Source organism: Morchella importuna, assembly GCF_003444635.1.
Source record: "Morchella importuna strain M04M26 chromosome Unknown Morimp01GS028, whole genome shotgun sequence".
NCBI classification, from domain to species: domain Eukaryota; kingdom Fungi; phylum Ascomycota; class Pezizomycetes; order Pezizales; family Morchellaceae; genus Morchella; species Morchella importuna.
The window spans coordinates 264643-292533 of NW_025763425.1; the positions used below are offsets into that span (position 1 = coordinate 264643).

At 54.8% G+C, this 27891-nt stretch overlaps 9 protein-coding genes across 9 annotated transcripts; 4 read left to right on the forward strand and 5 right to left on the reverse strand.

The window, feature by feature from the left end:
- Nucleotides 1-842: 842 nt before the first annotated feature.
- LAJ45_08185 (uncharacterized protein) lies at nucleotides 843-2202 on the reverse strand (the record flags this gene model as incomplete). The annotated part of the gene is made up of 3 exons (XM_046117737.1): nucleotides 843-1096; nucleotides 1160-1898; nucleotides 1966-2202. 3 exons carry the CDS (start codon nucleotides 2200-2202, stop codon nucleotides 843-845), a joined length of 1230 nt encoding a protein of 409 aa, XP_045969024.1.
- A 1294-nt stretch (nucleotides 2203-3496) lies between these two features.
- LAJ45_08186 (uncharacterized protein) lies at nucleotides 3497-5195 on the reverse strand (the record flags this gene model as incomplete). The annotated part of the gene is made up of 3 exons (XM_046117738.1): nucleotides 3497-3720; nucleotides 3780-4969; nucleotides 5137-5195. The coding sequence occupies 3 exons, from the start codon at nucleotides 5193-5195 to the stop codon at nucleotides 3497-3499; spliced, it is 1473 nt and encodes a 490-aa protein (XP_045969025.1).
- A 1665-nt stretch (nucleotides 5196-6860) lies between these two features.
- LAJ45_08187 (uncharacterized protein) lies at nucleotides 6861-9823 on the forward strand (the record flags this gene model as incomplete). The annotated part of the gene is made up of 5 exons (XM_046117739.1): nucleotides 6861-7048; nucleotides 7243-7265; nucleotides 7592-8978; nucleotides 9115-9613; nucleotides 9710-9823. The coding sequence occupies 5 exons, from the start codon at nucleotides 6861-6863 to the stop codon at nucleotides 9821-9823; spliced, it is 2211 nt and encodes a 736-aa protein (XP_045969026.1).
- Nucleotides 9824-11171: 1348 nt separating this feature from the next.
- LAJ45_08188 (uncharacterized protein) lies at nucleotides 11172-12275 on the reverse strand (the record flags this gene model as incomplete). Its single annotated transcript, XM_046117740.1, has 1 exon — nucleotides 11172-12275. The coding sequence occupies one exon, from the start codon at nucleotides 12273-12275 to the stop codon at nucleotides 11172-11174; it is 1104 nt and encodes a 367-aa protein (XP_045969027.1).
- Nucleotides 12276-15422: 3147 nt separating this feature from the next.
- LAJ45_08189 (uncharacterized protein) lies at nucleotides 15423-17203 on the forward strand (the record flags this gene model as incomplete). The annotated part of the gene is made up of 3 exons (XM_046117741.1): nucleotides 15423-16970; nucleotides 17035-17100; nucleotides 17171-17203. 3 exons carry the CDS (start codon nucleotides 15423-15425, stop codon nucleotides 17201-17203), a joined length of 1647 nt encoding a protein of 548 aa, XP_045969028.1.
- Nucleotides 17204-17814: 611 nt separating this feature from the next.
- LAJ45_08190 (uncharacterized protein) lies at nucleotides 17815-18785 on the reverse strand (the record flags this gene model as incomplete). The annotated part of the gene is made up of 2 exons (XM_046117742.1): nucleotides 17815-18659; nucleotides 18725-18785. 2 exons carry the CDS (start codon nucleotides 18783-18785, stop codon nucleotides 17815-17817), a joined length of 906 nt encoding a protein of 301 aa, XP_045969029.1.
- A 1986-nt stretch (nucleotides 18786-20771) lies between these two features.
- Nucleotides 20772-22453, reverse strand: LAJ45_08191 (uncharacterized protein; the record flags this gene model as incomplete). Its single annotated transcript, XM_046117743.1, has 4 exons — nucleotides 20772-20956; nucleotides 21057-21428; nucleotides 21482-21796; nucleotides 21931-22453. 4 exons carry the CDS (start codon nucleotides 22451-22453, stop codon nucleotides 20772-20774), a joined length of 1395 nt encoding a protein of 464 aa, XP_045969030.1.
- Nucleotides 22454-24258: 1805 nt separating this feature from the next.
- LAJ45_08192 (uncharacterized protein) lies at nucleotides 24259-25746 on the forward strand (the record flags this gene model as incomplete). The annotated part of the gene is made up of 1 exon (XM_046117744.1): nucleotides 24259-25746. The coding sequence occupies one exon, from the start codon at nucleotides 24259-24261 to the stop codon at nucleotides 25744-25746; it is 1488 nt and encodes a 495-aa protein (XP_045969031.1).
- Nucleotides 25747-26524: 778 nt separating this feature from the next.
- Nucleotides 26525-27891, forward strand: LAJ45_08193 (uncharacterized protein; the record flags this gene model as incomplete). The annotated part of the gene is made up of 3 exons (XM_046117745.1): nucleotides 26525-26897; nucleotides 26957-27251; nucleotides 27720-27891. 3 exons carry the CDS (start codon nucleotides 26525-26527, stop codon nucleotides 27889-27891), a joined length of 840 nt encoding a protein of 279 aa, XP_045969032.1.

Consider the following 27891-nt stretch of genomic DNA (forward strand, 5'->3'; position numbering starts at 1 on the left):
ATGATGATGATATTGAGCTGGTTTGTACTGTTTTATGCTGTGTGGTGCTTTGTTGTGGGGAGGAAAGAGGGGGGTGGGGGTAGCGGATGATGATCTTCTTTTGCTTTCTTCCTTTCTTCTTCCTTTCTTTACTATGTGCTTGTTTGTGGTGCCTGTGGGGGCTTGCGGGGGCTCGTAGTTGGTGGTGGTAATAGTAGTTAGTAGTCGTTAGAGATGCTCCGTAGCTACATAAGTAGTCATATAGAGCATTGCTATACACATATAGAAGGTCATTTTCTCTAGAGCTCAAGAATCCGACGTTGTTGGTCGTGGCGGTCGTGGTGTTGTTGTCTGTGGTGTGTGGTGGTCGTAGCCGGAGGAGGGAAGGATGGAGATATAAAGCCCGGGTGGAGTGGGTGTGGGGTCATGGGGTGTCACTCGGTATCATTACCGGGGGCCGGGGATTGTAGGTGATGGTACGGGGTGGTCTGTACAGGGTTGGGGTGGTCTATCTGACTGATGGGTTTGGATATTACTTTATATATGTAGTACTCTGGGGAATGGGGGGCCTTGATAGCTATGTGACTGGAAATAATTGAAATGCAGCTTCCCGCCAACCTGCCAAAAAACTTCTATTCAGGCAGACTACTATGTATTCAGGCAGCCCATCCCTCTACCAACTGAGCGAAAGCGCCCAGGAATAGAATAAAAACCTTCCCAGTATCCCAGCGCCAGCTAGCTAGCTATCAACATCTCATTAAAAAAAAAAAAGACTTTTATCTACACGAAAAACCCCACCACCACCACCACCACCACCACCGAGTGACACACCATGTCCCACCTCACCCACCCACCCACGACACCTACCTACTCCGCCTCCTTCCCCCCGCAAAGAACTTCTTCTGCTCCCTGCACTTCTCGCTGACACACATTGGGCAGCGCAGGCCCAGCTGCGCGCTCGCGCGCGCGCCGCCGCGGAGGTGCTCGTGCGCGATGTCGGCGAGCGCTTTGATGAACATGGGGTCGCCGTTGAGCGACTCTGCGCGCTTGATGCCGGGCTGCTTGGACTCGGCGATGATCTCGAGGTCGAGCTCGTGGAGGGTTTCGATGTGGTCGGCTGTGTTGCGGTAGGTTAGTAGTGGCAGAGGGGGAGGGGGGTAGGGGGGGGGGGGGGGCTTACAGGTGAAAGCGATAGGGATGAGTAGTAGGTTTGTTTGCCCCTTCTTGACGTACTCTTCGACGGTGTTACTCGTCTGCGCGCCCAGCCAGGGCCGCGGCCCCACCTGCGACTGCCAGACCAGCCGGTACGGGTTCTTGAAGCCCAGTCGCTGCATCACCGCGTACACTGTTGCTGCGACCTCGGCCGGGTAGGGGTCGCCGCGGTTCACGACGGACATTGGAAGGCTGTGCGCGGAGAAGAGGAGCACCACCCCGTCCCGCTCGGGCGCGGGGTACGTCGACAGCGACTCCTCAATGTGCTTGGCCACGGTGTCGACGAGCCCCCTGTGCGTCGGCCAGCGGTCGATGACGCTCCACTCGATGCGCCCCGCGGGGTCGTACTTCTTGGCCAGGCGCCACAGCTCGTTGAGGGAGCTGCCGGTCGTGGAGCAGGAGTACTGCGGGTACTGGGTGAAGGCGACGGCGCGGCGGATGCCGTCGGCCTGCATCTGTAGGAAGGTGTCTTCGGTGAGGGGCGCGGCGTAGCGGAAGGCGACGTAGGGCTTGTGTGGTGCGGTGGAGGGGTGGAGCGTGTCGAGGAGCTTGCAGGCTTCGGTGGCTTGCAGAGTGGACCAGCGGCGGATGGGGGAGCCGCCGCCGATGACGGAGTATTGGGCTTCGATTTTGGGGGTGCGGCGGCGTGCGATGAGGGGGCCGAGGTATTTCTGGAGGGGGCCGAGGGGGATGAGGTCGCCGTCGGCCTGGTGGGGTGTGTGTTAGCGGTGTGTGGGGAGTGTGGGAGAGGGGGGGGGGGGAGTGGGGATGTACGAAGAGGCGGGAGAGGAAGTCGTGGACTTCGGGGACGGTGCTGGGGCCGCCCATGTTTAGGAGGACTATTGCGGTGCCGTCATTGGGCTTGTGGGTTGGTGGTGGTGGGGTGGTGGTTGTGGTTGTGGTTGCGGTAGCTAGGCTGCGGGCTGCGGGGACGGCGATGCGCGGCGAGAAGAAGGTGCTTGGGAAGGTGCTGGTTCGGGCAAGCTGCTTGAGGGGTATTCGGGAGGCCATTTTTTGATGCAATTGAGGTGGTGATGGATTGTCTCAGGTGGTGGTGGATTGTCTCAGGTGGTGAGTGATGTAAAGGTAGAGGTAGAGGTAGAGGTAGAGGTAAAGATGTGTGAGGTGTGGTGTTGAGGTGCACTGAACCTCCTGCACCCGCGGCCATTATCTTATCGATCGTGGCTGGAAGTGGTTGACGGTGGCGATCGGTTGCCCGCATTGCAGTTGCATTACTGAGCAACAGCTAGAACAGATCATGAGCTCCAAAAGGGCAGCCAGCCGAGGTCTAGAATATTCATATCATGGGATTTGCCTGCGGATTTGGAAAATATTCCCTCAAGAGCACGCATCCAGAAGCCGCAATGTCGGAGATTTCAGTTGCCGAAGATGCTGTATGTATGTAGCTATGCGGCGACCCAGTCTAGAATCCCTACCTGATCGACAAACAAATTCCAATAATACGAGGCCGATTTGCAAAGAATCCCAGTTAGATCATACAGCGGGCTAGAGTAAATGCGGAATAGTGCTATTTCGGGGATATTTACCAAAATAGGGCGTGCGTCACGAACTATCACTCGCTCGGTCCAGGCGAGCGTGGGGATTTTGGTCATGAGGGCGATTTCCTGAGCGAAAGGACGGAGCATCTCTCAGTTCTGCCACGTACACTAGTGCTAGGTAGTAGAAAGCGTTGTTTCCTTACTGAAGAGCATTGTCAGTGGGATGGAAGGTATGGACTGAATCGGATCTAGCGAGAATTTGATATGCACCACGGCACATACATAGCTATCTTCGGCCAGCCTCTGCACCAGCTATCCAACTTGCACGTTGGCATACCGTCCAAGTAGCACACCCATTAGGCCACTCCCTTGAGTAGTGGTGCTGTGGTATAATCCACCTGCAAAGGAAACAACCATGTTGGAGATCATGGTAAGACATGGCCCATGCCAAACGTTAACTGAGACTATGTATGGTGATAGCCACTTCTTTAGTAAGAAAACGAAAGCTTCGAATTCGTCTGTAAATGGGAGGGCGGAAGTAAAAAGAAAGAAAGAAAAAAAAAAAACAGGGCTCTCAGCGTCTAACAAGACAAGTGGTGGTGTCTAGTTATATATATGCACTTCTTACAGACAGAAATTATCTATTTTTTTTTCTCCATGAATGCCACAAACCACAGCCCGAGAAAGAAAAGAAATAAAAAGAAGCAATAATCTCTTCTAAACCCAGCCATAACTCCAGATTACCAATTTTTTATGTTTCTCCCCCCCGCCCTATATTAGTCTACTAATACTAACTAACCAACTAGCTACTCCCTAAGCTGGAACTTGACGACCTCGACCTCCAGCGTCTCCAGATCCACCACGACGACCTCCCCCGTCTCTGAAAACCTCGGCACCAAGACGACTCTGCACCGCTGGCCCTCGGCGCCCTCGACAAGGCTGGTCTCAAACTTGTCCTGGTTCCCGACAAAGAACACGTGCGGACACTCCTCGATTACAAACTGGTCCTGGTCGTTAAACGGATACGACCCTACACCTCACCATTAGCACTCCCCCACCACACCAGTCACCGGAAGCAAGAGAACTCACACAACGTATCGGGCGCCGTCGGCGCCACCACCCTCCACCTCAACAGCCGCTCCGCCATCGCCAGGCGGTCCTCCCCCTCCACATACTTATACACATCATCCAGCGGCTGCCCACTGGTCCCCAACAAGCCCACCCCGCCCACCTCCGCCGTCCACGGGTTCGTCGCGCGCTCAAACGTGCTCCCGCCATACGCCTTCGCCTCGCCAAAGATGGCGGGATGCAGCGGCTGCTGCGGCATCGACACGTTGGCCGGGTCCGTCTCGCCGGGCATGACGGTGACGTGCAGCGACGGCAGCAGCTGCGCCAGGAAGCTGTCGAGCGCGAGCGCGGGCGAGGCGTTGTATGCGGATGCGTCGTAGCCGTATTTTTTGGCCTTTTCTTCGCCGGCGGGGACGGGGACGGAGAGCGGCGCGCCGAGCGAGTTGCCGGCGAGGATGAGGCGGATGATGGTGGCGGTGTGGGCTTGCTCGGTGGGGGTGCCGAGCTCGCCGAGGAGGTATTCGCTGAGGAGGTCGGTGGTGAAGCTTTCTCGGAGGCCGCCGCGGAAGGAGAGGCCGCTGCAGAGGACGACCTTGCCTTTCCCCTTCCCCTTCCCCTCCTCTTTCCCCTTGCCCTTGCTCTTCCCTTTCCCCTCCTCCTCCTCCTCCTCCTCCGCCACCGGCCCCTGCGGCGGCAAGTTCGGAATAATGACATCTAGCACCTCAAAGTCGCCATCCCCCGTCTCGCTGCCCATCACGGCAACCACACACCCCGTCACCAGATGCATCGTCCCCAGCACGCCGCCAACCAGGCTCAGCCGCCCGCTCTCGTCCTCAAGCATGATGCGGTCCGCGCCGGGGGTGGTGTACTTTGCGCGCGGCGGCGGCGCGGCGATCCAGTGGTCCTTTGTGATGTCGTCGAGGATGTTGGGCTTCAGCCCCATGTCCATGTAGACGGTGCCGGACACCCAGCACAGCTCGCCCTGGCGCACGTCGAGCACGCGGTCGCAGTGCTGCACGGCTTCGCCCGCGATCGTGGTGTCGCCCCAGGCGCTGTGCGCGAGGGCGTCGACGTGCGGTTTGAGAGAGGCGAGGCGCAGGAAATACATGGTGGAGAATTGCTGCTGGTAGGTGCGCGTGGAAATGGTGAAGCGCGGGTTGGGGGTGTGGGTGCTTTGCAGGCGGTGCGGGGTGGTGTATTCCCGCTCGGAGCTGTGGGGGAGTCCATGTTAGCTGGCTGTCTGGGGTGTGGGGGTAGGATGTAGAGCAGTAGAGCAGTAGAGCAGTAGAGCAGTAGAGCAGTAGAGCAGTAGAGCAGTAGAGCAGTAGAGCAGTAGAGGTAGATGGTAGATGGTAGAGAAGGGTACGGGTGCACATACTCGGGAGCACGCATCAGAGCGTCAATTGCGCCCTCTGAAGGCCCTGATGATGAAGCCATATTTTATGTCTTGTCAAGTTTTTGAAGATTGGATCTTATTTTTTGTTCACAACGATTTTGTGAATTCGTTGGGTTTTGGGGTTGACGCGGTGGATGGGGAGGACGCGTCGGGAAATCCATTCTACGCGGCTTGGACGCGCTAGGCTGCATGGGGGGTGTGAGTGTCGGGGTGGGTTTCATGGCCTGTCACTCGGCTGGGCAGGGATCCTTGGGTGTTCATTCTCACGGGAAGTGTTCATGTATGTTGACAGTTAATTGCCTCCCTTCTTTCTTAGAGGTGAGTGATGGCCGGTGCTGATGGTGGTGATGATGGTATTCCGCGCCTGTATCAGTGGGGGTGCTGGAGTGCAACATCCCCTTGAATCCTTGAGATTCTTCCCCCGTCCCTTGCATCATTACGTGCTGCTTTTCCGGGTCTCTATTGACATCTTGACGTCCCTTCTCCCGTCTGGTTGTTTGCACACGAGATCGCTCAAGTAGGCAAGACCAACCAGGAGTCTACAGAGACAGAGATCTCCCGGCCGGGAAATGGCCAGGACGACGAACCCTGTTTCGGGTTGATTCATTGGCCGTCACTCGCGGTGGAACTTTGTGCGGAAAGAGGGGGAAGGGAAGGGAAGAAGTGAGACATGCACATTCGGTCCTCATCTGAGATCGGGGGGAAGCAGGAGCCATCTCGAGAAGCAGTTCTAAATCTGGAGTCTGGAGATCGACCTTGGGGAGTGGAGTGGAGTGTGCCCTATGTGGTTATGTCTAAGAGTGGACTGTCACTTGCACATTCGGTTCAGATTCGGATTCGGATACAGAGCAGAGAAGAGCGCCCCCAACAACAACATCATGCAGTGTACCGCGGTATCTACGGACACTCGACTGTATGGAGGAGAGAAGAGGAATCGCTTCCATCACGATTACAAACAAACCCTGTAGACCTGCCCTCTTTCACGCGAGCGAGCGGGACAGAAGGGAGGAAGAGATCGAGAGAGGGAAAGGAAGAGAAGGAAAGAAAGAAAAAAAACCTGACACACCCCCTCATCCCAGTACTCTACTAGTGATCGAATGTGAATGATAATCCGCCCATCACGATAATCAAATCACGGTCACCTCTGGCTGTTCCCTGCAATTAAACGAAACCAAGCAAAACACCCTCTCTGATCTCATCCCATCCCATCCCATCCACCCCCTCCCTCGCCACTGCAGAGTACGGTGGTGGTGGTAGAGAATATTCGAGTGCATGCGACCACCACGATCACCAAGCCTCCCAGACCTATCGATAAGGCCCTCCCCCCCAAGCCACCCCTGCAACTGTATGTAGCTCCCTCCTGCAATGCATGCATAACTGCACGACATCCACGAGAGCTCTCCCTCCTGCCTGCTTACCGAAGAAACGAACGAAACCTCCACCACCCAACGTCGGATCCCAACCCAGCCAACCAAAACCAAACCACCACCAACCAGTGCCAGTGCTCCCGATAAACATCGCTCTCACCTTCCCTCCCTATCCATCTACCCCTAGGCCAAAAAAACAAGCAGAACGGACCGTCCCGTTCGCTTCACTTACCGCACCTACAGACAGACAGACAGACAGCTAACATACAGCTAGCTACTACATACATACCACCACATACATACATACATACATACATACACCACAGAAAGAAAAGAAAAATGTCCTTCTCCCCGACGCCGCCCAGTCCGAGGCCGGGGACGACGTTGGTGTGCACGCACAAGAACACGGCGAGGTGTGTTCTCACACTGCCTGGGTGCTGTGCGTGCTCAGACTTGAGGCCGCATACGCCGACGTACTCTGTCTATATCGACGGCATTGGAAGCGTGCCGCAGGGAACCAGATGGAAGTGAGTGCCTGACTGACTGACTGACTGACTGACTGACATCTATCTCTCCACCTGCTTCTGCTTACTCTACTTTACCCCCCCCCCCCCCCTTCCCTCCCCCCTTTCAACTGCTCTGCATTACTCTACTCTACATACCTCAAATACACAATAACCCCCTTGGCAAGTGAGCTGATTTGGTTTCGGTTTGTTTACAGCTCGTACTGCGATCATTGCAAAGGTACATATCTCCCTTTCTCTACCTACCTCCTTCTTTCTCCTTTCCCGCCCTTTTGCCTCCCTCTTCCCACCCTTCTCCTGCCCACACTGCACCACCAACCCCCCATCCATATATACCTTATAAACAAAGCTGTCGCACATCACGGCTGAGGAAAGAGAAGCACCAAAAGATCCATTCCCCCCCATAAATATCCTACCTCCCACCTTTTTTTCTTTTCTTTTTCGCTTCCTTCTCCTCTTCTCCCCCGCTCATGATGGCTGTCGCCTAAAACACCATTCTCTCGCACACAGTCGCGCTTGATAATTAAACACTATCCACACACACAGCTTATTGGGAGCGCCGAACCCGGCGCGCCGGCACATCCGCCTCCCTGTCCCGCATACCCGACTTCCCGCGCTCCAGTGCCTTCGACGGACCCCGCTCCCCACGCCGGACGTTTGCGAGCGCCTTCTCGCAGATGGAGCACTACACCTCGAGCGGGCCTGCGCGGCCCGCAACCTACATCAGGCCCGGCAACATGCGGCAAGAGGAGCCCTTACAGAGCGTCGAGGGCCCGCCGCCGCCGCCGCCATTGCAACGGGACAACCACAACCACCACCACCATCACCACCATCACAGCAGGGTCAGGAGCGTGCCTACATCGCCAGACCCAGAAGCACGGGCTTCGCGGGTCATACAGCGCCCACAGAGCATACTGATCAGCCGAGTCGGGGGAGTGGAGACGCCGCCGTCGCCAGTGAGCCCTGAGGAGCCGCCCCCGTCGCTGAATCACCTTGGCCACAATGACATCATGAGACGGCAGCAGCAGCGACTGGATGCGCTGCGGCATGCTGCCCCGCCGATACCGCGTACTTATAGCGATACCTCGAGTATGGGCTCCATGGACGCCCAGGCAAGTACCACGAGCGGCACCACCGTAGCTGACGATATTGAGCTCCCGCCTCAATCCAGGGGGCTGCTCTCGTTCGTTGAGTCCCGCGCACAGATCACCGATATCGAGAACCAGCTGGACAGGCTGCACGCGCGCATGATGATGGGGACCCGGAGCCGCGACCTGCCGCGCGACTACCGCGCCAGCGGGATCCGCCAGGCCACGCCCCGCTCCTACACCCGTCTGCAGCACCAGGTGGTCCCGCACCGGCCCAGCCGCCGCGAGACCTTCTCCGCCCTCGACGAAGCAGACCGCACCTGGTCCTCGGTCGCCTCCGTCACCTCCGCCACCACCGACAACTCCCTCGAAGTGCACGTCTCGCGCACACCCGACCTCGTCCCCTCCCGCGCCGTCACAGACCACTCCTCGCAGCAGAGCGAAGCCGACGCCACAACACCCAGCGACGTCGCCCCGCCACAAAGCGAAGACGCAAATAGCACAACCACTACAAGCTCGCCGACAAACCAGCCGCTATGGTCCCTCGCGAATAGTGTCCAGGATATCGAGACGGAGCTCGCGCACCTCTCTGAGGGCACCGCTAGGCGCTCCGCGGAGCTTGCGTCGCTCTCGCAGCAGCTGGAGCACCAGACACGACAGTATGCGGCTGACGTCGGCTCCCGCAACCATGACATCCTCGACCGCGCCAATGAGGGCCTGCGCCGCCTCCGTGAGCTGCGGGAGCGCCGGGAGCGCCATGAGCTTGCGGCGGACCCGCAGGAGCAGGTTAGACGTGTGTGGGGGAATGTCGAAGATGAGGACTATGTCTCGCCTGTGTCTGCGCTGTAAGTATAGCCCACTGCCCCCCTCCCCCCTCCCCAATCCCAATCCCAATCCCCCCCCCTCCCCACTCCTTCCCCCACACAACCCCGGATTTCAGAAAAGTGGTGGATGACTAACAGCGCATGCAAGGTTCCAAAGATCGTGGGAGGCATACACACGCCGCCAACAGCTAGACCAGGAGGCGCGGCGCCACGACACAGTCTCAGCCTGGTTCGACCCCGCACCACCACCCCCTCCACACGACGGCAGCGGGGGTGGTGGTGAGTCGCTGGACCCGCTCGCGGCGTCCGTCAACGAGGTAGTTGCGCTGCTGCGGAACTTCCGAGAGAGCCTTGGCGGGGACCAGGCGGGGCCTGTTGACCGGGCCGTGGAGGTGCTCGTGCAGCTGCGCGGCGAGATGCGGCGGCGGGAGGGGATGCGGACGGCGGCGGGGAGGAGGCAGGCGAGAGTGTCGAGAGGAGGTAGAATGGGGGGAGGGAGGGCGCATTGGGAGCCGCCAAAGGGGTTGGATGATGATGAGACGAGGCCGCCGCCGCTGGAGGAGGAGGCGTTGAGGTTGGATAGTGAGTGTAAGATCTGTTTTGGGCAGGTGGCGGATACGTTGTTGTTGCCGTGTAGTCATTTGGTGCTTTGTGGGGTTTGTTTTTGCTCTTTCCTTTTGGGGCGGTGGGGGTTTGGTGGGGTTTGGTTGATGGATGGGGTTTGACTGACTGATGATGTGTGGTGTGGATAGTGGTGTGCGAACCAGATGGGCGTCAGTAAGGTGACGGAGTTCTCGCCGAGGATGGTCCAGTGCCCTGTGTGTAGGACGGAGGTGCTGGATCGGATTAAGGTCTTTCGGGGATGAGGGTCTAAGTCTGGCTTGCTTGCGGGCTTCGGGTGTGGATCGTCGTATAGTGTGATACCTTTTTTTTTTTGTTACCATTTTTTTGTTACTGGATTTTTGGACTTGGGCTTTGGATTTTGGACTTGGATTTTTATATTATACCCCCCGGTTTTTATTTTTTTATTTTATCTTTTTTTATATCTTTTTTTTTTTTTTTTTTTTGGCTGTTGGCTGTTGGCTGTTGGCTGTCGACTGTTGATTGTTGACTGCTTGCTGCTTGCGGCCGATATATCCTAAACCCTCGATCCTACCCTCCTACTACTTACTACTTACTACATGTGTGAACCCTTACCCCCCCCGACATTTTTTTTTTGCATACTCTCTATATACCTGTATTTTAGCCTCCTCCCTCCCTCCCTCCCTCCCTCCCTCCATCCCCCTCCCTCCCCCTACCTCCCTCTTCTCCTTCATCTCCTTTCCATTCCATGGGGTTCTATTTTCTATTTTCTATCTTTCTGCGTGCGGGCGTTTTCTTCCTTGGCTTTGAATTTGGCTTTGCGTTTCGTTTTCGGCGAGGGGGGCAGGTTTTGTCTGGATACAACTAACTAGCTTCTGGTGTTTCTTTTTTTTCTTTCTTTCTTATTTTCGTAGATGAGGTCTGGTCTGGTTTGGGTGTGGTGTGTGGTGTGTGAGGTGTGAGGTGTGGTGTAGGATGTGTGTGTAGTAGTAGTAGTCTGTGTAGTGGTGGCGGTGGCGGTGGGCGCTGTGTATAATGGAGTCTACATATACGGACGGACGGGTATTATCTATTGCTAGTGAATGGAGCACGGACACCGACACGGGGTGGCGGTGGTGGTGGTGATTTAAAAGAGGTGGGGGCCCGCGGGGGAATAATGCCAAGAGATGAGAGTGAGTGTTAATACATGACCAACGGAATGGACCGGACCGGACCGGTGGGTGGCTACATGCGCTGGGTGATACGTTCAGTAATTACATATTTACACCTCTATACTGCATACATAGTTGGGTTCTCTACCGCTACGAAAGATTTCTGGTTGTGGGTTTTTTTTTTATGCGTACGCCTGGGAATAGATGAATATATTAGTGTGTGGCTAGAAGTGCTGGAAAGGAGATACAAGGTAGAAAGAATCAGGCACGAATCAAGTCATTTGATTTTTAAAGAATGCAACAGCTAATACAGAGACTACATGTATATGTAACAGAAAACCCGACGCTTGCCAAGCCCGCATCGGCCCGCGAGTGATGGCTCATGATCAAATCTATGCGTCCGCCGAAAAAAAAGAAACCAATTTTTTTTTCCATGCAGCAGATTACGTACATACAGATGTCAACACAAGTCTGTAATTTCTTATCGATAATACTGCCTAGATCGTCCATTCCTCGAATCAACACTCAAGATCCTAATATCCGGCCACTCATTATCCTCAGAGTCTGAGTATGGGTAGGACGCCTCAGACCATGGCCTTCCATCGTGCTGCGGATGTGCTCCTCCTCCTCCATCGTCATCATAATAACTGTCGCACGTGCTCTCCGAGTACCCCAGAGATCCCTGGTAACCTTCATAAACATCCGCCGACTGGTGGGAGAACCGTTCAGGATAAGAACTCTGTGGGCTAGAACGGCCAGTCCCGTAAAGGATCACTTCCCTGCCGTGATAGCCTGCCGACGGTGAAGAAGAAGAAGAAGGGGCTGGTGCTGCTACCACGGTTTCCTCGGAATCTGAGCTTGAAACCGAGTATGAACTCGAGTCTGCCGAATGATAAGAGTTGCGAGGTCCTCCGTGACGGGAGGTTGAAGATGTAGTGGAGATGGCTGGGGAGTAGTGGGAAGGCTGAGACACCTGGTGGTGGAAAGATTCGGAGGCTCCAGGTCTCTGGATGCGGCCGGATTCTAAACCACGAGTGGGACTGTAGCCGGGGGCATACTGTACCCGGTCACCCCTCATATCGTGGCTAGATTCACGAGCAGAAACTGCATATCTATATCCAGTGCCAGTGCCAGATCTGCTAGTAGACACACTCTCAGGCCAATAATAAGAATCTTCAGGGACCTCCGACCGATGAGAGCTGGACGTGGCGCGCGCGGTGGCTGCTGCCCTTGCTGTCTCACGAACTGATGGATGAGACTGATCGGAATACTGATGGCTTGTAGCCTCATATTGCTGACAAACTTTATACTCATCAAGCGGCGGTGGCTGTTGTTGTATTCCTCGCATGCGACCATTCCTGGCCTCGTCTTCACTGGGTGAATTTTCGCCAGGCTGAAAGTATCTCGACCCGGAAACATGTGCTTGCTCGCCGGGTCTAGAGCTGCCTATTTCTAGGCTGAAATCTTCTCTTCGTCGTCCTTGACGGTCTGCTGTGGAGGCTTGTACTCGCAAATCAACTTGATCATAGATCGAGTTCACGGAGATGCTGGCTCCGTTGTAGTTTACGTTGACGTTGTGAGGCATGGTAGTCAACGGCTCTGAGTTGGTTGGGTTGTGAGAATACTACTAAAAGAGTATTGGCTGATAGTAGATATTTAGCACCGATGAGGTATGGATGTTGATTGTATGAGTAGGTGATGCGCAAGTCTCTGCAAAGAAACAGATGAAGGGAGAAAACAGATGAAGGGGGGAAACAGATGAAGGGGGGAAACGGGTGAAGGGAGAAAACAGATGAAGGGAGAAAGCAGATTAAGGGAGAAAGCAGATGAAGGGAGAAAGCAGATGAAGGGAGAGGAATTTCTGTATGCTATATATATTGTACTGAGTATGGTGGAATCAAGGTTCAAGTAATGGTACAGAAAGAAGAGTTCAAAGCAATAAGTTTGATCGTGACTTTCTTATATACATACTACCTCAAATGTCAATGATCGATAATTTTTCCCCACTCAATTGCAAGGCCGAACGCCCTACTATAGAAACAGACCTAAAACGTGATCAACTACTACTGAAAGCCCCGTATCCGCTCAGCTGATATTAGGCCCTCTCCGCTAAAGAATCCAGCTCTAAATTCGAGCTGTCCGATTGGCTGATGGGATGGTGTGAATAAATCTGCCAAGAACAGTTTTCAATGGTTGAACCCCATCCTTGTCTGTAAACTCTGTACTTACAAGTCTGGGACGCCTCAGTCCTAGGAAACGTAGATAACACGTGTTTTTAGGATCGATACGGTGGCCGCCGAAAATAAGGGCGTCCCTCGTGGTATACGTTAATCCAGGAGCACTCAGCTCATATGTGCCGGCCCAGGCCTGTTACTCATATTACAGCTGCCCCTCGGGAGATATAAAGAGCTGGTCTTATCACATAAGGTACCTGATAACTTTATGCAATACAGACCTGGCGGTACTACACTTATTGCAATTGGAGAACCTATATAATCGACCCTCTTCATGGCATGATCAGGTGGCTCGTGAACCATAATACCGCAAGCTTGAGTTGAGTTTCGACTGGGCCCGGCCGCTCGAATGTAGTCCCCCGCGCGATGATCGTAGATTAACATCACGTAAGTCTAATTTTATCTCTGAAATGGAACACGGGTTGAAGTAATATCTTACTGTGTAGAGTGTAGAGGAGAGGGTACTAGTGGTTCGTAACTGTTGCACGGGAGTTGAATCACGAGTGATCGCCCGTGATGTGCATATCTTATCCTCTATCAGCGTGCATTCCCGAGCTACGATATTCGCATTCACTGGCTCTCATGGCAGGGGACGCTCGGTAGTTGATAACGTTTTATAGCTGGGGTTTCAGCAGTGGCGGGTAGGGATACATGATAGTTAGACCCCCTCCAGGTCCCTGAGACAAACCCAAAGGATTTATAGGAATCTGCACTTTCTTAGAGAGGAGGCAAGAAGATCCGGGTGAAAGCCGTTGTTCGGAGTGTGGTTTATAAGAGATAGAAAATAATTGTATTGTATGGACGTTGCTATTACAAGTGTAAGAGGAACAACCTTGTTTTATAGTTAAAAGATATTAGAACACGTATGTATCAGCTATATATCAGACAACCAAACTCGCTGTCTTGACACAGTAATAATAACGGGTAGCGAAGAAGTCTGTAGGGGGAGATAAGAGCTATAGGAACTAGAGGAGTTGTGGCATCTCTCTCAATCCCTCGGACATTGCTCAGAAATTGGTCGAGATCCATACTCTGATTTCCTCGCAGGGTGGGCAAAAATTAAAGTTAGAGGGCACTAAGAACCTCTAACAAAAGCGGGTAGGAGAGTGGGCGGGGGCGGGGGCGGGTAGGGGGAAAGCGTGTGTAGAGGGGAGATCTGATAAATCCTTCTCGGCCCCTCGGACTAGCCCAGGGGCCGGTAGGAGCCTCTACTGCTCCTTTTCTCTCACAGGAAGCAAAAATAGGTGCAGGCCGAACGTAAAAGAGACTCCTCCTGATCCTTAAGCCAGAGCCTAGAGACCAAGAGGACTGTCTATAGACTCCATCCTTGAGGAGGGAGTAAAACAAAGAAACGGGGGGAAGGGTGGGAGGAGGAATGGAGAGGGAGACTTAACGCAAAATAGGCCCCTCATGATTACTGGGCTCTATAGACATCTCCTCCATGAGGAGGAAGAAAAGCAGAGACGAATAGGGAGGGTGGGACGAAGGCCTAACGTGACTTAATCCTTCCTGGATCTCACCTAATGGAGACCGAGAGACGTAGGAGTAGAGAGCAGACAGCCACACGGGACTTAGAAAACCCTCCTAGCCAAAGCCACCCCAACCGAAATCTAATAGCTTCCTAACCCTAGCCCTAACTCTAGTAGTTCTCGAAAATCTTAAACCCCCAACCACCTCCCCGCCTTCCTATCTTCCACCAACCACCAATACCCCACCCTCGTTACCAACCTCCGTGAATATTCCCTGCCCAGCTGTTGGAGGATCGCCATTGGTTGAGGCCGCCTCGACGAGCTGAATAGACTTGATGTCAGGGAGGCCTGATGGTGACGAGGTGAGGAGTCTATGTTGATACGTGAAGCTGTTATTGGCTTCGTTCTTACTACTATTAGAGAACGATTTTACATGAAGCCAATGAGACAAGCAATAAACTAACCCCATGATCGCTGCCGGTCAGTCAATTAACAAAACCTACATGCAATAATCATGGCCAATGGAATTGGCGAGTGATTTTCCATGAAGAAGCCACTGTGGCTGTTAATATCTCTCTCTCTTGGCTGTACTTACAAGCCTTGAAATTTTGAGCATACTTAAGTGACACGAGTATGATTATACATGTATGATCTGCTAGAAAGATTGCACCCTTCTTGGAAACTTTATTATTGGTTCTGAATCACGGATATCTCTGGAGGATATCTGGAGGTTTACGCATGCGTTCCTCAGTGGACAACCTATTACAAGAATTCAAACTATCAATACTCTCTGTGTTATGTGTCCTTAACCTCTCACCTTAGTACTACATGTAGCTACTGCTATAAGTTCTGCCAGAGAGCTTCATTCCTCATCTTGATACTATCGCAGATCAATACTGCACCATATACCCGCTTCTCACTTGTATCATCACCACCGAAGAAGCTTTGTCCTATCACCTATCCTTATACCTCACTACCTCCTCGACTATCAAGAGACACTGCCACAAGTCTCTACTCTCACCGGTCGTAATGTCTCGCGTAGACAGCCCAAACAGCTTCCTCGGCCCCTTCCCCGCCCCCGTTTGCGCCCCCGAATTCCCGCCCCCCCTCTTCCGCCAGCCGCCAACCCCCAACGCCATTCGCACCGCCTTCTCCAGCCCTCCCTTCAACTGGAACGGCATACCCCTGCGGATCTTCCGCTCACCCACCAGTCTCTCCGAGTTTGCCAAGTTCGAAGAGCAGGGCGAGTTCCTGGGCCGGGAGCACAAGTACTGGTACAAGATCCTCAAGTCAGCACTCGAAAGCGACCTGCAAGATCTCAAGAGACGCCATGACATTGAGACGAAGCTGCAGCCGTCTCTGAGGGCTATGTATGAGCGGGAGGAGACTGCGCGGTTTCATGCAGAGTTCATGGAGAAGCTGCAATGGGGGCAGGAGAGTAGTCCGTTGCTGCTGAGGCCGGCGGAGTTTCTGGATAATGAGTATGGGCAGCAGAGGGAGGATGAGGTTGCGGAAGGGCCACAGGCCCTGCAGAACGAAGAGTTTCATACGATCATTATGGACTTTAAGAAGCAGGGACTGGATACGGAGTTTCCGAGTATTAGGACGTTCTTTGGCGGGTATCCGGGGCCGAGTGTAGCATGGGCGGTGCAGGACTTCTATAGGAGGCAGGATACAGCGAGGGAGTCGGCAAAGATTGGGTTAGAGTTCCAGCAGATGTGGGAATGGAGCGAGAGGCATTGGAACTTTTTCGAAGCTTCCAGTAAGCTACGCCAGTGGGTACAGAAGTTAATCGACAAACAGAACCGCCGGCCCACAAGGCTTGTCCAAGAGTACAGCATGAAGACCCTAAACTGGAGCCCCGCCATTGAGTCCCACAAACGGCGGCACCAATGGGCAGTGTTGAAGCGGATCATGAGCGTGTACGAGTGCCGGGACGAAATCTTCCCCGAAGTGAGCGCACCTGCCGGACGAACCTTTGACCGGTACTTTGGCAGGTATGGGAAAAAAGAGGGATGGTACCCCGTCGATAGAGAGCTGGATTCTGAGCATTTCACCGACAGCCTCATCTTGCAGCAGATAGACGGCGCTGAAAGCGTGCTGGAAGCTGGAGGGTCACTGGCTGAAGCTTGCGCCGGCGTCGTGGATGGATGCATGGAAAGCACTTCACGGCGAAGAAGGACCAGAACACCGGCTTCTGCTCCTCCGAGATTGCCGGGCCCTCCAAGAACGCTTGAAGAGGCGGAGGAGACACTCGTCCGGCTGAGGGCGAGTGCAGACCTGCTTTTTAGGAATTTGGTATCGAAAGTAAGGAACGTTGAGGCATCTACTGTTGGAGAGTCCTCCCGCGGGGCCGTAATGTCCTCTTGCGGGGCTCATGCTATGATAGAGTCTGCGACATCGGCCGACACTGCAACTGTAGATTCTGTAACTTTCTACTCTACAGACGTAGGTTCCAGAACCGTGGAGTATGAAACTACCGAGGAGCTTCCTGATGCTACGGACGATACAAACGGGAATGCAAAAGTAAATACCGTAGGCTTCCTGGCAGCCTTGAGACACAAGTTAATTGGGCCTGTAAGCATGCCAAGCCCCCCACGGTCAGGTTCAATGATATTTATGCTGATTTTTTTGGCCCCAGCCCACTGGGAACCCGGAGAGTGAGCCTCCCGTGGAGGAGTGGCTCACAAGCTGGAGGAACCCTAGGGTAAGTGTTTCTTACGATAATATGCCCGTTTGTCTATGCTGGGCTAACTTCTTGAAATCATCACCTGCAGGCTCAATGGCCCAGTGGATTGATGAAGGCTTGACCAGCTTAGTACTTACTGAGTTTGCAATGAAAGAGGTCGGAATAGAGAGAGAATTAGATACGGGTCTTTTGTTTATTCATTGGGGTTAACTGCTGTTTATTCATTCGGGTTGACTTCTGTTGTTTGGAATTGGCGCTACTTGCTTTCTGTGATGTACTCTTTTTTCTAGAATTACAAGGCCAATCCCTCATCCTGGGGATTCATTCTCTCTTATACTCTCTCTCTCTTCCCTGCTAACACTCTCTCCGTTCCAATTTTGAGTCGATAAAAGAAAAAAAAAAGAAACAGAACAAAACTAATTGAAACAAAACCATAAAGTCCATAAAGATCCGAAGCTAGGTAGGGCATTGGCTAGCTAGCTAGGATCATGCCTAATGTTAAAACAACAATAGAAAAAAGAAAAAAGGCCCCCACCGAGATGAGGGTAAAGAAAATAATGCAAACAAAAAAGGTCCCTTTCAATCCAATCCACCCACTATTCCAGCTGAGCGCCATTTAAAGCCACAAGCACAAATATTACCCCCCACCCCGCCATTTCCTTTCTCTGCGTCACCATCATAACCAAAAAAAAAGAGGAGGGAAAAAAAAGAAAAGAAAGATAAAACCTGCATCTAAAACCCACCGCCAGCCAGGATCTGATGCTTCAACATCATAATCTGACTCTGCTGGTCCGCCGGCAACGCGCCAATCTGCTCCGGCGTCAAGCTCAACACCTGCTGTATCAACGCAGCCTTTGCCGGATCCTGCGCCTGCTGCTGCGGCGGCGGCGGTGGTGGCGGCGGCGGAACATACCCCTGGGGCGGTGTCGGCGCATGATACCCACCATACGCCTGCGCGGGGGGGACCACCGGCACCACCGGCACCTGGACAGGCGTCGCACTCGCGGCCACCACCGGCGGGGGCGGCGGGGGCACCACCGCCGCCGTAGGAGCCGCATTCTCAATCACCTGCGTCAACACGCTCGTGTCAACAAGGTTCATGAGCAACAGTGCCTGGAAGATAGCGTAGCTGAGCTGGGGGGCCTGTCGCAGCAGCTCCATCGCCTTCTGGGGCTCCGTGGCAATGAGCGACTTCATCTGGCCGAGGATCTCCAGGAGCTGCGGGGGGCTGAGGGCGCTGAGGGTGCGGCTGATGGCGTCGGGGGCGCTGAGGCCCGCGGGCATCTCGACGCCGGGGGGGAGGGGGGGCAGCGGCGTGGGCCCGCCCGACATGGACATGGACATTGTGTCCATGTCGTCGGGGGCGTTGCCCTCGTGGGAGAAGTCGACGCGCAGCTTGCGGCCCATGATCTCGTGGTTGTCGAGGTTGCGGACGGCGCTGGCCGCCGTCTCTTGGTCGCTGTATTCGGCGAAGCCGAAGCCTTTGGGGCGGCCGGTTTCGCGGTCGTAGACGAGGCGGAAGGAGAGGACGCGGCCGGCGGAGGAGAAGATCTCGGTGATTTGTTCTTCGGTGAGGCCTGGGGGGGCGTTAGTGCTTTGGGTAGGGGGGAGTGAGGTTAGAGGGGGGGGGTGTGGTTGTTACCGTAGGGAATGTTGCCCACGAAGACGATCTTGCCAGTAGGAGCGCGGTCTGGAGGTGGCATTGTGAAGTTGGAGCGAAGAAAATGTTTGCTGGAGGTCTGTAGGTGGTGATATTTCTGTTCAATAAACTCGATGTCGTGGTGAGAGAGATTGAGCGAGCGAGTTGACTTCACACGGACTGACAGCGAGAAGACAGATTCGAAGAGAATGAGAGAGACAGACAGACGATGAAAGGAAAGGCTGTGACTAAGCCGTGTTGGTTGCAGTGGAGCAGAGCCGCGTGCGCGCTTAAACAGGTGTGTGTCAATGATCTGCGCGAGGAATATATCTCACAAGATGGCATCACGTTTTACGCATCTTCCTGTTTGATCATTGATGTCACCTACACTGCACTCGAGGGTCAAACGTGTATCCATGCGGATAGTCACCGAGGTTAATCATTAAATCCGGTACCTACAGTAATCGAGCCAGGCTCAGGCTATAGGTCCGGGTCTATATATATCTCATCCCAACATCTGGCCTAATAGGCCAGTATGTAGTAATCCGAGGAAACCGATTTTAGTTTGCGAAAGTGATACAAACATCCAAACATCTAATACCGACACACCTCCTACCATTACCATCCGAATCTAAGTCCCAATTCCACTACGCCCACCCCCATGCCCCCCCCCCCCCCCCCCGAACCCGAATCAGTAACCCCCCTAAACGCAAAAATGACTAACCTCCCCCCTCCCCTGTCCTCCCTCCCGCTCATGCAAATTAAATTATATAAAGCTTTTCAAATCTATTAATCAATCCCTTTGTGGTGTAGTTGGTATCACACCCGGCTGTAATTGCTTGCTTACCGGTTGGTCACCAGTTCGACTCTGGTCGAAGGGAGGTTCTCTTTTTCTCATCTTGCCTGCCTTGCCTCCTCCTCAACTACCCAAAACTACCCAACCTTAACCAGCAAGGTTTCTAGTGACGAGTAGTGTGTAGTGGTAGTGCCAGTTGTAACTGGCAGTATTTTTATATTTTTTTTTCTTCTTTCATTTTTGGAATTGTGCTCGAGCGATGACTGGCTGGTCTCTCGACAGAAAGAGAGAGGGAGAGGAATTTTTGCTATGCTATGATGGTAGTCTACATACAGCACGATATATCATAAATTACTTACTCATAACCCAACTACCACCCACCACTACCGAACCAATCATCAATCCGTCCAACCAGCCAACCAAATAAAAAAGTAGAAAATCACACCAATTAGACAAAAACCACAATACACAAAACCGCAGAACAGAAACATAACGACGTTACAAACCAAAACTCATATCATACCCATCTATTTACAACCCCACTCCAAACCAGAGTACCACAACCAACCCAAAAAACGCGCACACTCAACAAACCGGTGTTTCTGTCTACATGTATGTACTGTACTTTACTCACTACATAACATAACATCGACCGCACGCAGCGCAGCATACGTTTTCCTCACTCACTACATGTAACATAAGTACGTCTCTCTCTCTTTTTTAAATTCAAAGTCCAAACGGGAAAGAAAGAGAAAGAAAGAAAAAAAAAAAAAAAAAAAAACGCCATTGTGAAAAAAAAGGGGGGATAACTAGATATAAAAAGGAGGAAATATGAAAAGCCCCCCGCCCCCGGCGCCACCCGCCCTTAGAATTCGTGATAATAAGAAAATAATACACAAGAAAAGGAACAAAAAAAGAAACAGACAGATAGCCTCCCAACGTGACGTACCGTAATAGTTAAAAAAAAACCATGGCCATGAATATGAATGCACCCAGATAAGACAAGACAGACAGAGACAGAGAGACAGAAGAAAATAAGATAAGTAAAAGAGAAGGAAGGAAAGAAATACATGATTACCACATCACACATCACATCACATCACATCCCGGGCTCCCACAACCCGCCCAACCAGCAGAGCAGAACAGGCACGCTTACTATATCTCTGACCCCCCGCAACAACACCAACGATGCCAACGACGATAAACATAAAAGCCCCCTCCCTCCTCCCCCCCCCCCCCCCCCCCGGCGGCCATCTACGAATACCACCCCGTAGCACTCGTCAGCGCCTGCTCCTGCGCGCGCGTGGGTATCATGCTCTCGGTGATATCAAAGATACGCTTCATCTCCTGCCACTCCCACATCGTTATTGAGAAGATGACCTGGCTCCTCGAGACGTCGAACTCCTTGTGGTCCTCCTGGGATGCGGGGTCCGTACAATCTATTATGCTCACATTCACACATCAGTCCCCATCACCTCACCACACTTCACCAAGCATCACTTCGGCACTTCACTTCGAAGAGAAGAGGGAGGGACATACGAATCACCGGCAGCCCATTCTCCTCATCATACGCAATCGCAATAAACCCATCCTTCACCAAAAACGACAAATAAAACATATTCTCCACCGTCTGCCCAAACGAGTCCGGATTGACCACAAACCGAAACAGACTCAGCCCCTTCTCCGCCTGCCGCGGGTTGCGCCTAAACCACGCCTTCAGGTCCAAATATATCTTCTGCACCAGCGCACTCATCGCGCTACTCCCATTCGCCTCCGCCTTCTCCCCGGCCCCCTGCTGCTGCGTGACCTCGACGGGCCGCACCAGGTTCGCGTTGTCGCGCCGCAGCCCCTGCCGCCGCGCCTTCATGATGCGGATCTTCTTCGTAACCGACAGCGGGCCCAGGAGGAAGTCTGTCGTCGCGGGGCGCTTGTTCCCCTTGAACGCCGCCATGCGGCCGAGGTACGCCCAGTCCATTGCGTCGTCTGCCGCTGCGTTGTCGTCGTCGTCGTTGTTGTTGTTGTTGGCGGGGGGGGGCGGGTGCTGCTGCGCATGAAGGCGATGCATTGGCCGACGAACTCGTCGGCGTCGATGGTGGCGCCCGAGTTGCCGTAGGTGAGGTTTGTGGCCTTTTTGAGGGCGAGGTCGGTGGCTTGGACGAGGATGCGGGAGTCGATGGTGGCGTCGGAGGTTTGTTTTACTTTTTTGAAGAGCTGCTCGGCTTGTTCGAAGGTGCGGAGGAGGCCGTCTGAGTGTGGTTGGAGGTATTCGTTTTTGTTGTCTGTGGGGGTACGCGGGGGGGGGGGAAGGGTCAGCCTTGTTGGCCAATCACAGAAGGTGGAAGGTGGGGGGGATAGTGGGGGGCTTCTATAAAGTAGCAATATGGTGGGGATGATAAGAGGATGTGGTAATTACCGTTAAGTTTCCTCCCCAGCTCCCGATACTGCATCCGCACCTGCCTGCGCTCCTCCGGGTCCTGGTCAGGGTCGAACATATCCGTATCCTTCTGCTCCTCTTCCTCCTCCTCCTCTTCCCCTTCCCCATCCTGCTCTTCTCCGTCCTCTTCCTCCTCCTCCTCCTCCTCCTCCCCCACTTCTTCCTCTTCCTCGCCCCCCTCCTCTTCAGACCCCTCCTCCTCCTCCTCAGATTCCAATATCTCATTCTGCTCCCCAATCTCCGCCAGCCCTCCCCCATGCCTACGCACCACCTCTTTCCCCTTCCCCTTCCCCTTCCCGTTCCCCCTCACTGCTCCCTTCCCCTTCGCGTTTGCCTTCGACACGGCGCCGCCGCCGCCAGACCCTTTCCCCTTGCTGCGCGCATTCTCCTTATCCGACGACGGCGACGTCAGTGCCGACGACGATGAACTTGCGTTGTTGTTCGCCGCAACGCGTGAGTCGTCCTCGTCGCTGGAGGAGGGGTCTTCCTGGATGCGGACCATTTCTGATTTTGATTTCTTCTGCTGATGTGTGTGTGTGTGTGTATGTGTGTGGAGGGGGGGGGGGGGGGGCGGGTGTTTTAGATCTGACCTAGCTATGTAGCTAGCTTTCCCGGGGTAAGAAGTGGGGTGTGGTGGTGTGTGTGTGATGTGAGATTGTGGTTTTTTGATGTGGTGGGGTTGGGGGGTGGGCGATGAAATGATAGACGCGACGTTGTATGGGATGGATGGGATGGATGTGGTGAGTGAGCGCGTTGAGAGATTTCAACTTTCTTTTGGATGCCTTGAACTTGACACTAGTCCTGGCTGGTTTGACGTGTGTGTGGTGTGTGTGGTGTGTGTGTGTGTAGTGGGTGCCAAGACACCATGAGTCAACCTGGGAGAGAGCTGTGTAGGTACATGTAGCTCGTAGGGACATGTAGGTAGCTAGGGACATGTCGGTATCCTGAGTGGTGGGTTCAGCTGGCTTGTGCGCCCATGGGAAACTTGACCCCAGAGTCTTAGACAGGGAAGGGGGTCCGGAGAAACATAGCTTATGCGAAAAAAGGATAAACAGAGATCGACAGGACAGGTACATGTGGTTCTCATCTCACATCTCGAAATTCTTAATTCCCCGGTTGTGCTGCTGCTTGCTTGGCGCATATATGATATGGGCATGGGTACGGGATGGAGGGAGGGGGATGAAGTTGCACTTGAATGTTTGGGCTGAGGAGGCGTGTTTCGGGGGCAGTTGACTTGGGGCTGGGTTTGGGGGGGGGGGGGGTGGTGGTGTTTGGGTGTATATAGCTAGCTACTTGTGCTTGTACTTGAACTGTGGATATAGTTTGAGTTGCGAGTGGGGGGGGGGGGGGGGGGCTGGGATAGATGGAGTTGCAGTTATTTGTTTGGGTGTTTCGTAGAACTTGTGATGGTACATACACGGGGCAATGTACTTTCAGCCTATACCCTCGAATGGGTATGCGGGACGGAGGTCGTCATTAAACACTTGACGGGTAGATATCGAGGTCTTTGCAATATATATGCTCGAATGCATGTAGGTCACGAGAGAACACACAGTGTTTGATGCACAAACATTCGAATACATGTACTCTAATTTCAACCTGGTATACGAGTTACGAGTATACGTAGTACCTTACACACATGTACTCTACTCTATTCTCCAAACAAGGCTCCGCCTACAAGTACTCCCCCCACCACACAGTCAATGATATTCACCATCCACCTAGCCCTGTCCAGAATCTAACAACCCAGAGTATTCACGACAGGGGTCCCCACCACAGGCCATCACTCGACGGCCAACATCAGGCTAATAAAGGTCTGCAATTACATCATAAAAAGGCCTACTCCAACTATTCCACCCATCATCCCAGCTGTGGGGTAATGATCGGTGTGACATGTAATTGCTGGCTGACATGTCACTCGCTCGCTCCCTTGGCTCGGGCTTGGTTACGCGTGTACTTCTACTCGGCATGCACCAGACCGCATCGGACTGCCGAGCTGGCTGGCTGGCAGGGACGGGCCAATGCAGGAAGAGGGAGTACATACCATAATGGAGCCTTGTGCTGTGTGCGACGTGGGCGGAGAGTGAGAGAAAAGCTGAGAGAGAAAAGCTGAGAGAGAGAACCGCCTGAAAGACACAGTCTCAGACAGAGGACAACATTCGTGACCCCCCCATCTCTACACCTGTGTAGCCTCAATCCCTCCCCCCCCCCCCCCACCCCTACCTCTCCCTCCCTCCCTCCCTTCCTCCTCCCCTCCTCTTCCTCTTCCTCCTCCTCCCTCCCTCCCCCTCTCCACCACAACCGACAATGTCCACTCCCAAATACACCACCTCCACCTCCAGCAAAAAAACCGGCTACATCCCATACCAACCGCCCAAGCCCAAGCCCACCCGCCCCTCCCCACCCACACCCACACCCACACCCACACCCACACCCGCCACCACAACCACAACCACCACCACCACCACCCCCGCGCGCCCACGCCCCACGCCCTCCCCCGCCCCCTCCGCCGCAAGCGGCATCAGCCCAAAAACAACCAGCGCGGAATTCACCCCCGCAGCACTCGCCTCATCCTCATCAGGCACCGTCGCATCAATGAGCTACCTAGACCACCTCAACACCAGCACAGGGTCAGGGCACCCCTTCACCGACCCGTCGCGCCCGCCCGGCACCAGCGCTGGCGGCTACCAAGACCCAGGCCGCCACGGCTCCTACTCGCAACAGCAACCACCATACAGCCCCTACGGCCCCGGCCACAACATCCACACGCCGCCTGGCGCACCACCCGCCGTGCCGCCGCGGCTATACAGTCAGTCTACGACGCCAGCTGTGCCGCCGGGCGGGAGCTTCTCTGGGCAGGGGCAGGGCGGCTATGGGAGCTTCTCTAGCACGCAGGGGAGCTACTCGGGACAGCAGGGCGGGTATGGGCAGCAGCAGCAGCAGCAGCCGGGGAGCTTTTCGGGGCAGGGGGGGTATCCGCCGCCGTCGTCGTCGTCGGCGGGGTATGGTGCGCAGGGTGGTGGGGGTCCGCCGCCGCAGCAGCAGGGTGCGTATGGGGGGCCCAATGGGTCGTTCGCGCAGCAGGGTGGGCAGCAGGGGTATCCGCCGCAGGGACAGTATTGGCAGTCGCCGCAGCCGCAGCAGCAATGGGGAGCGCCCGGGCAGGGGCAGGGTCAAGGTCAAGGTCAGGGACAAGGACAGTATGGGCAGCCACCACCACAACCGCCGTATGGGCAGCAGTCACCAGGACAGTATGGACAGCAGTCACCGGGGCAGTATGGGCAGCAACCACCGCCAGGACAGTACGGACAGCAAGGGCAATACGGGCAGCCACCACCACCACCACAAGGCCAGTATGGCCAGCCGCCACCAGGACAGTACGGACAGCAGCAGCAGCAGCCACCACCGCACCAGCAACCCCCCACCCCACAAAGCCCCTATGGCCAGCAGCCGCCCTACAACCAATACAACCAGCAGCAGCAGCAGCAGCAGCAGCAGCCACCATACGGCTCCCCCGGCCCCGGTCCCGGACAGTACGGCCAACCACCGCCGCCGCAGCCGCAGCCGCCGTACGGCCAGCCTCAGTATGGCCAGCAGCCGCCATACGGGCAACAGCAGTACGGAGGAGGGGGGGGAGGAGGGGGAGGAGGCTACCAGGGGCAGCAGCAGCCGTATAGAGACTACCAGCTGCAGCCGGACTGCCCGACGTGTCAGAGGTGGGGGATAGGTGTCCGGAGCATGGGCCGAAGAAGTATTTTGTGCCCACGCCGGGGTGTCGCGGGTGTGAGATGTTGAAGGATTATTGTAGGGAGCATGGGACGGGGGCTAGATAGTGGGGTTTAGTGGGGGTTGGAGTTTTATTTATTTACTGTGCGCCTTTTTGCTTTGGGGTAGTTTGCATTGGGGATTTTGTTTGGGGATTTGTTTGCATATGTTGTGGTTTGCTCTACTTTCAAGTTACGGACTTTTGGGTTTTTTTGTTTGGTCGTGAGTGAATATATACAAAAGTTCTGGGTGCGGCTTTGCAAAAAATAATAAACTACTTATGTAGTAGTAGGGGGTTGTAATAACTGCGGGTAGTAATAATTGCATGTAGTGGCTTTCGGGGGGGTGGCTCGGAGGAGCTGCGGTTAGTATTTAATAGTAGTAGCAGTGAGTAGCAGTAATAGTAATAAAAAAAGGCGGAATAGGCAAGGCTGGGTCTAGTAATTAGTATGTAGGTATCAATGACTATCTATTCGATTTTTTTTTATTATTATTCAGAGGATTGGGGCTTTAATTTTGGAAGCATGTGATTGGGCTTCGGGGTGCTTGTTTGGACGCGTTTGTGTCAATGGCTCGTGGGTGGTGTTTTTCACCCCTTACGTGCCCTACACTACTATCTCCAATAAATCACTCGACGGTGTCGATCTGAACCCAGTTAACCTGCCCCAGCGATCATTGCCCCTACCCACCCCTACCCCGGCACCCACTGACACTGACACAGGCCCGTGCGCGACACGACTTCCCAACCTCACCCACCATCCACACACAAAACCACCAAACCACAACCACAACCACAACCACAACAACAATGCCGCCCAAACCCGGCGCCCCGCTGTCCAACACCTTACTAATACCGCACACACCGTCGACGCGCCGCCTGCTGTCACGGCTCACAAAAGACCTCCTCCTCGAGCTGGTGCTGGGCTCGTGGCTAGACGCTACAAAGACGCAGACCTATCAGCCGAACTTTGCGCCCGTTGAAGACGAAGACGACGAGGACGAGGATGATGAAGAGGAAGAGGGGGGAGGGGAAGGAGAGAGAGGTATAGAGAAGGCAAGAGAGGCGTACGAGGCCATGAAGCGCCGCGCCGTGAAGGGGAAAGAGGTTGTTGAGCGTGTGGTAGAGCGCGAATGGCGGGATGGACTGAACCTGCTACAGATTGCGGAGCTGGACTACTCCTGTACGTTCCCTACCCCCCCCCCCCCTTCTTCTCCGCCAGCACTGTACTAACAACCATAGACCTCCTCTCCCACCCCACAACGCACAAATGGACCGCCTCCACCCTGCACCCCCTCAACCGCCCCACGCCCCACGCCCCACCCCCCACACCGCGCTTCCACGCCCCCACCTTCACGCACACCCTCACGAGCACCCTCCGCCCCCTCGTCACAACGCACACCTTCTCCACCCGCCACCCCACCCTCCCGCTACACCTACTCCGCCTGCAACTGCACCCGCACCCGCCCACAGCGCCGCTCTCCCTCCCGCCCGCGAAGCGCATCTTCTGGCTCGCCTTCCCGACGGCCGCGCCGGGGTACGTGTACCACACCATTCCGTCGGGGGCGGGGGACGGGCTGCGCGACGTGGTGCGCGAGAGCGTGGCGGCCGCGGTGTCGAGGGAGCATGGGAGGTTTGAGTTACGCGCGAGCGCGATGTGTGCAAGGACGCTTGAGGCGCTGTGTTTTTACCGGGGTGGGGGAGGGGGGGAGGGGGCATGGTGGGGGTGTGGAGTATTTATGTTGGCGGGGGGGTGGAGGGGGGGCCGCTGGATGTGATGGGGGGGAAGCGGGGGCTGTTGGAGTCTGTGGAAGGGGAGAAGAAGGGGGAGCAGGGGAGGAGGGGAAGAGGCGGAGGGTTGCGGAGGGACGGTTTGGCGGCGAGGCGAGGGTGGGGGATGGGAGGGGGTTGGAGAGCGTGGAGTTTGTGGTTGAGGATGTGTTTCCGCCGCTTGCTGGTGCGGGTGGCGGTGCGGGTGGGGAGGAGGAGGGGGGGAGGAGTGGAGGCCGAGCGTGGGCGTCAAGTTGGAGGGCGCGCATGTGTTTGCGGGGGTGAGGAGCCTGGTAGAGGCGGGCGTGGTGTTTGATGGCGTGAAGATGCCGGGGTGGATGACGGGCGAGGGCGGGGTGAGCTTTGGGATGGTGAGGGATGGGGTGCTGGTGAAGAGGAGGAAGTAG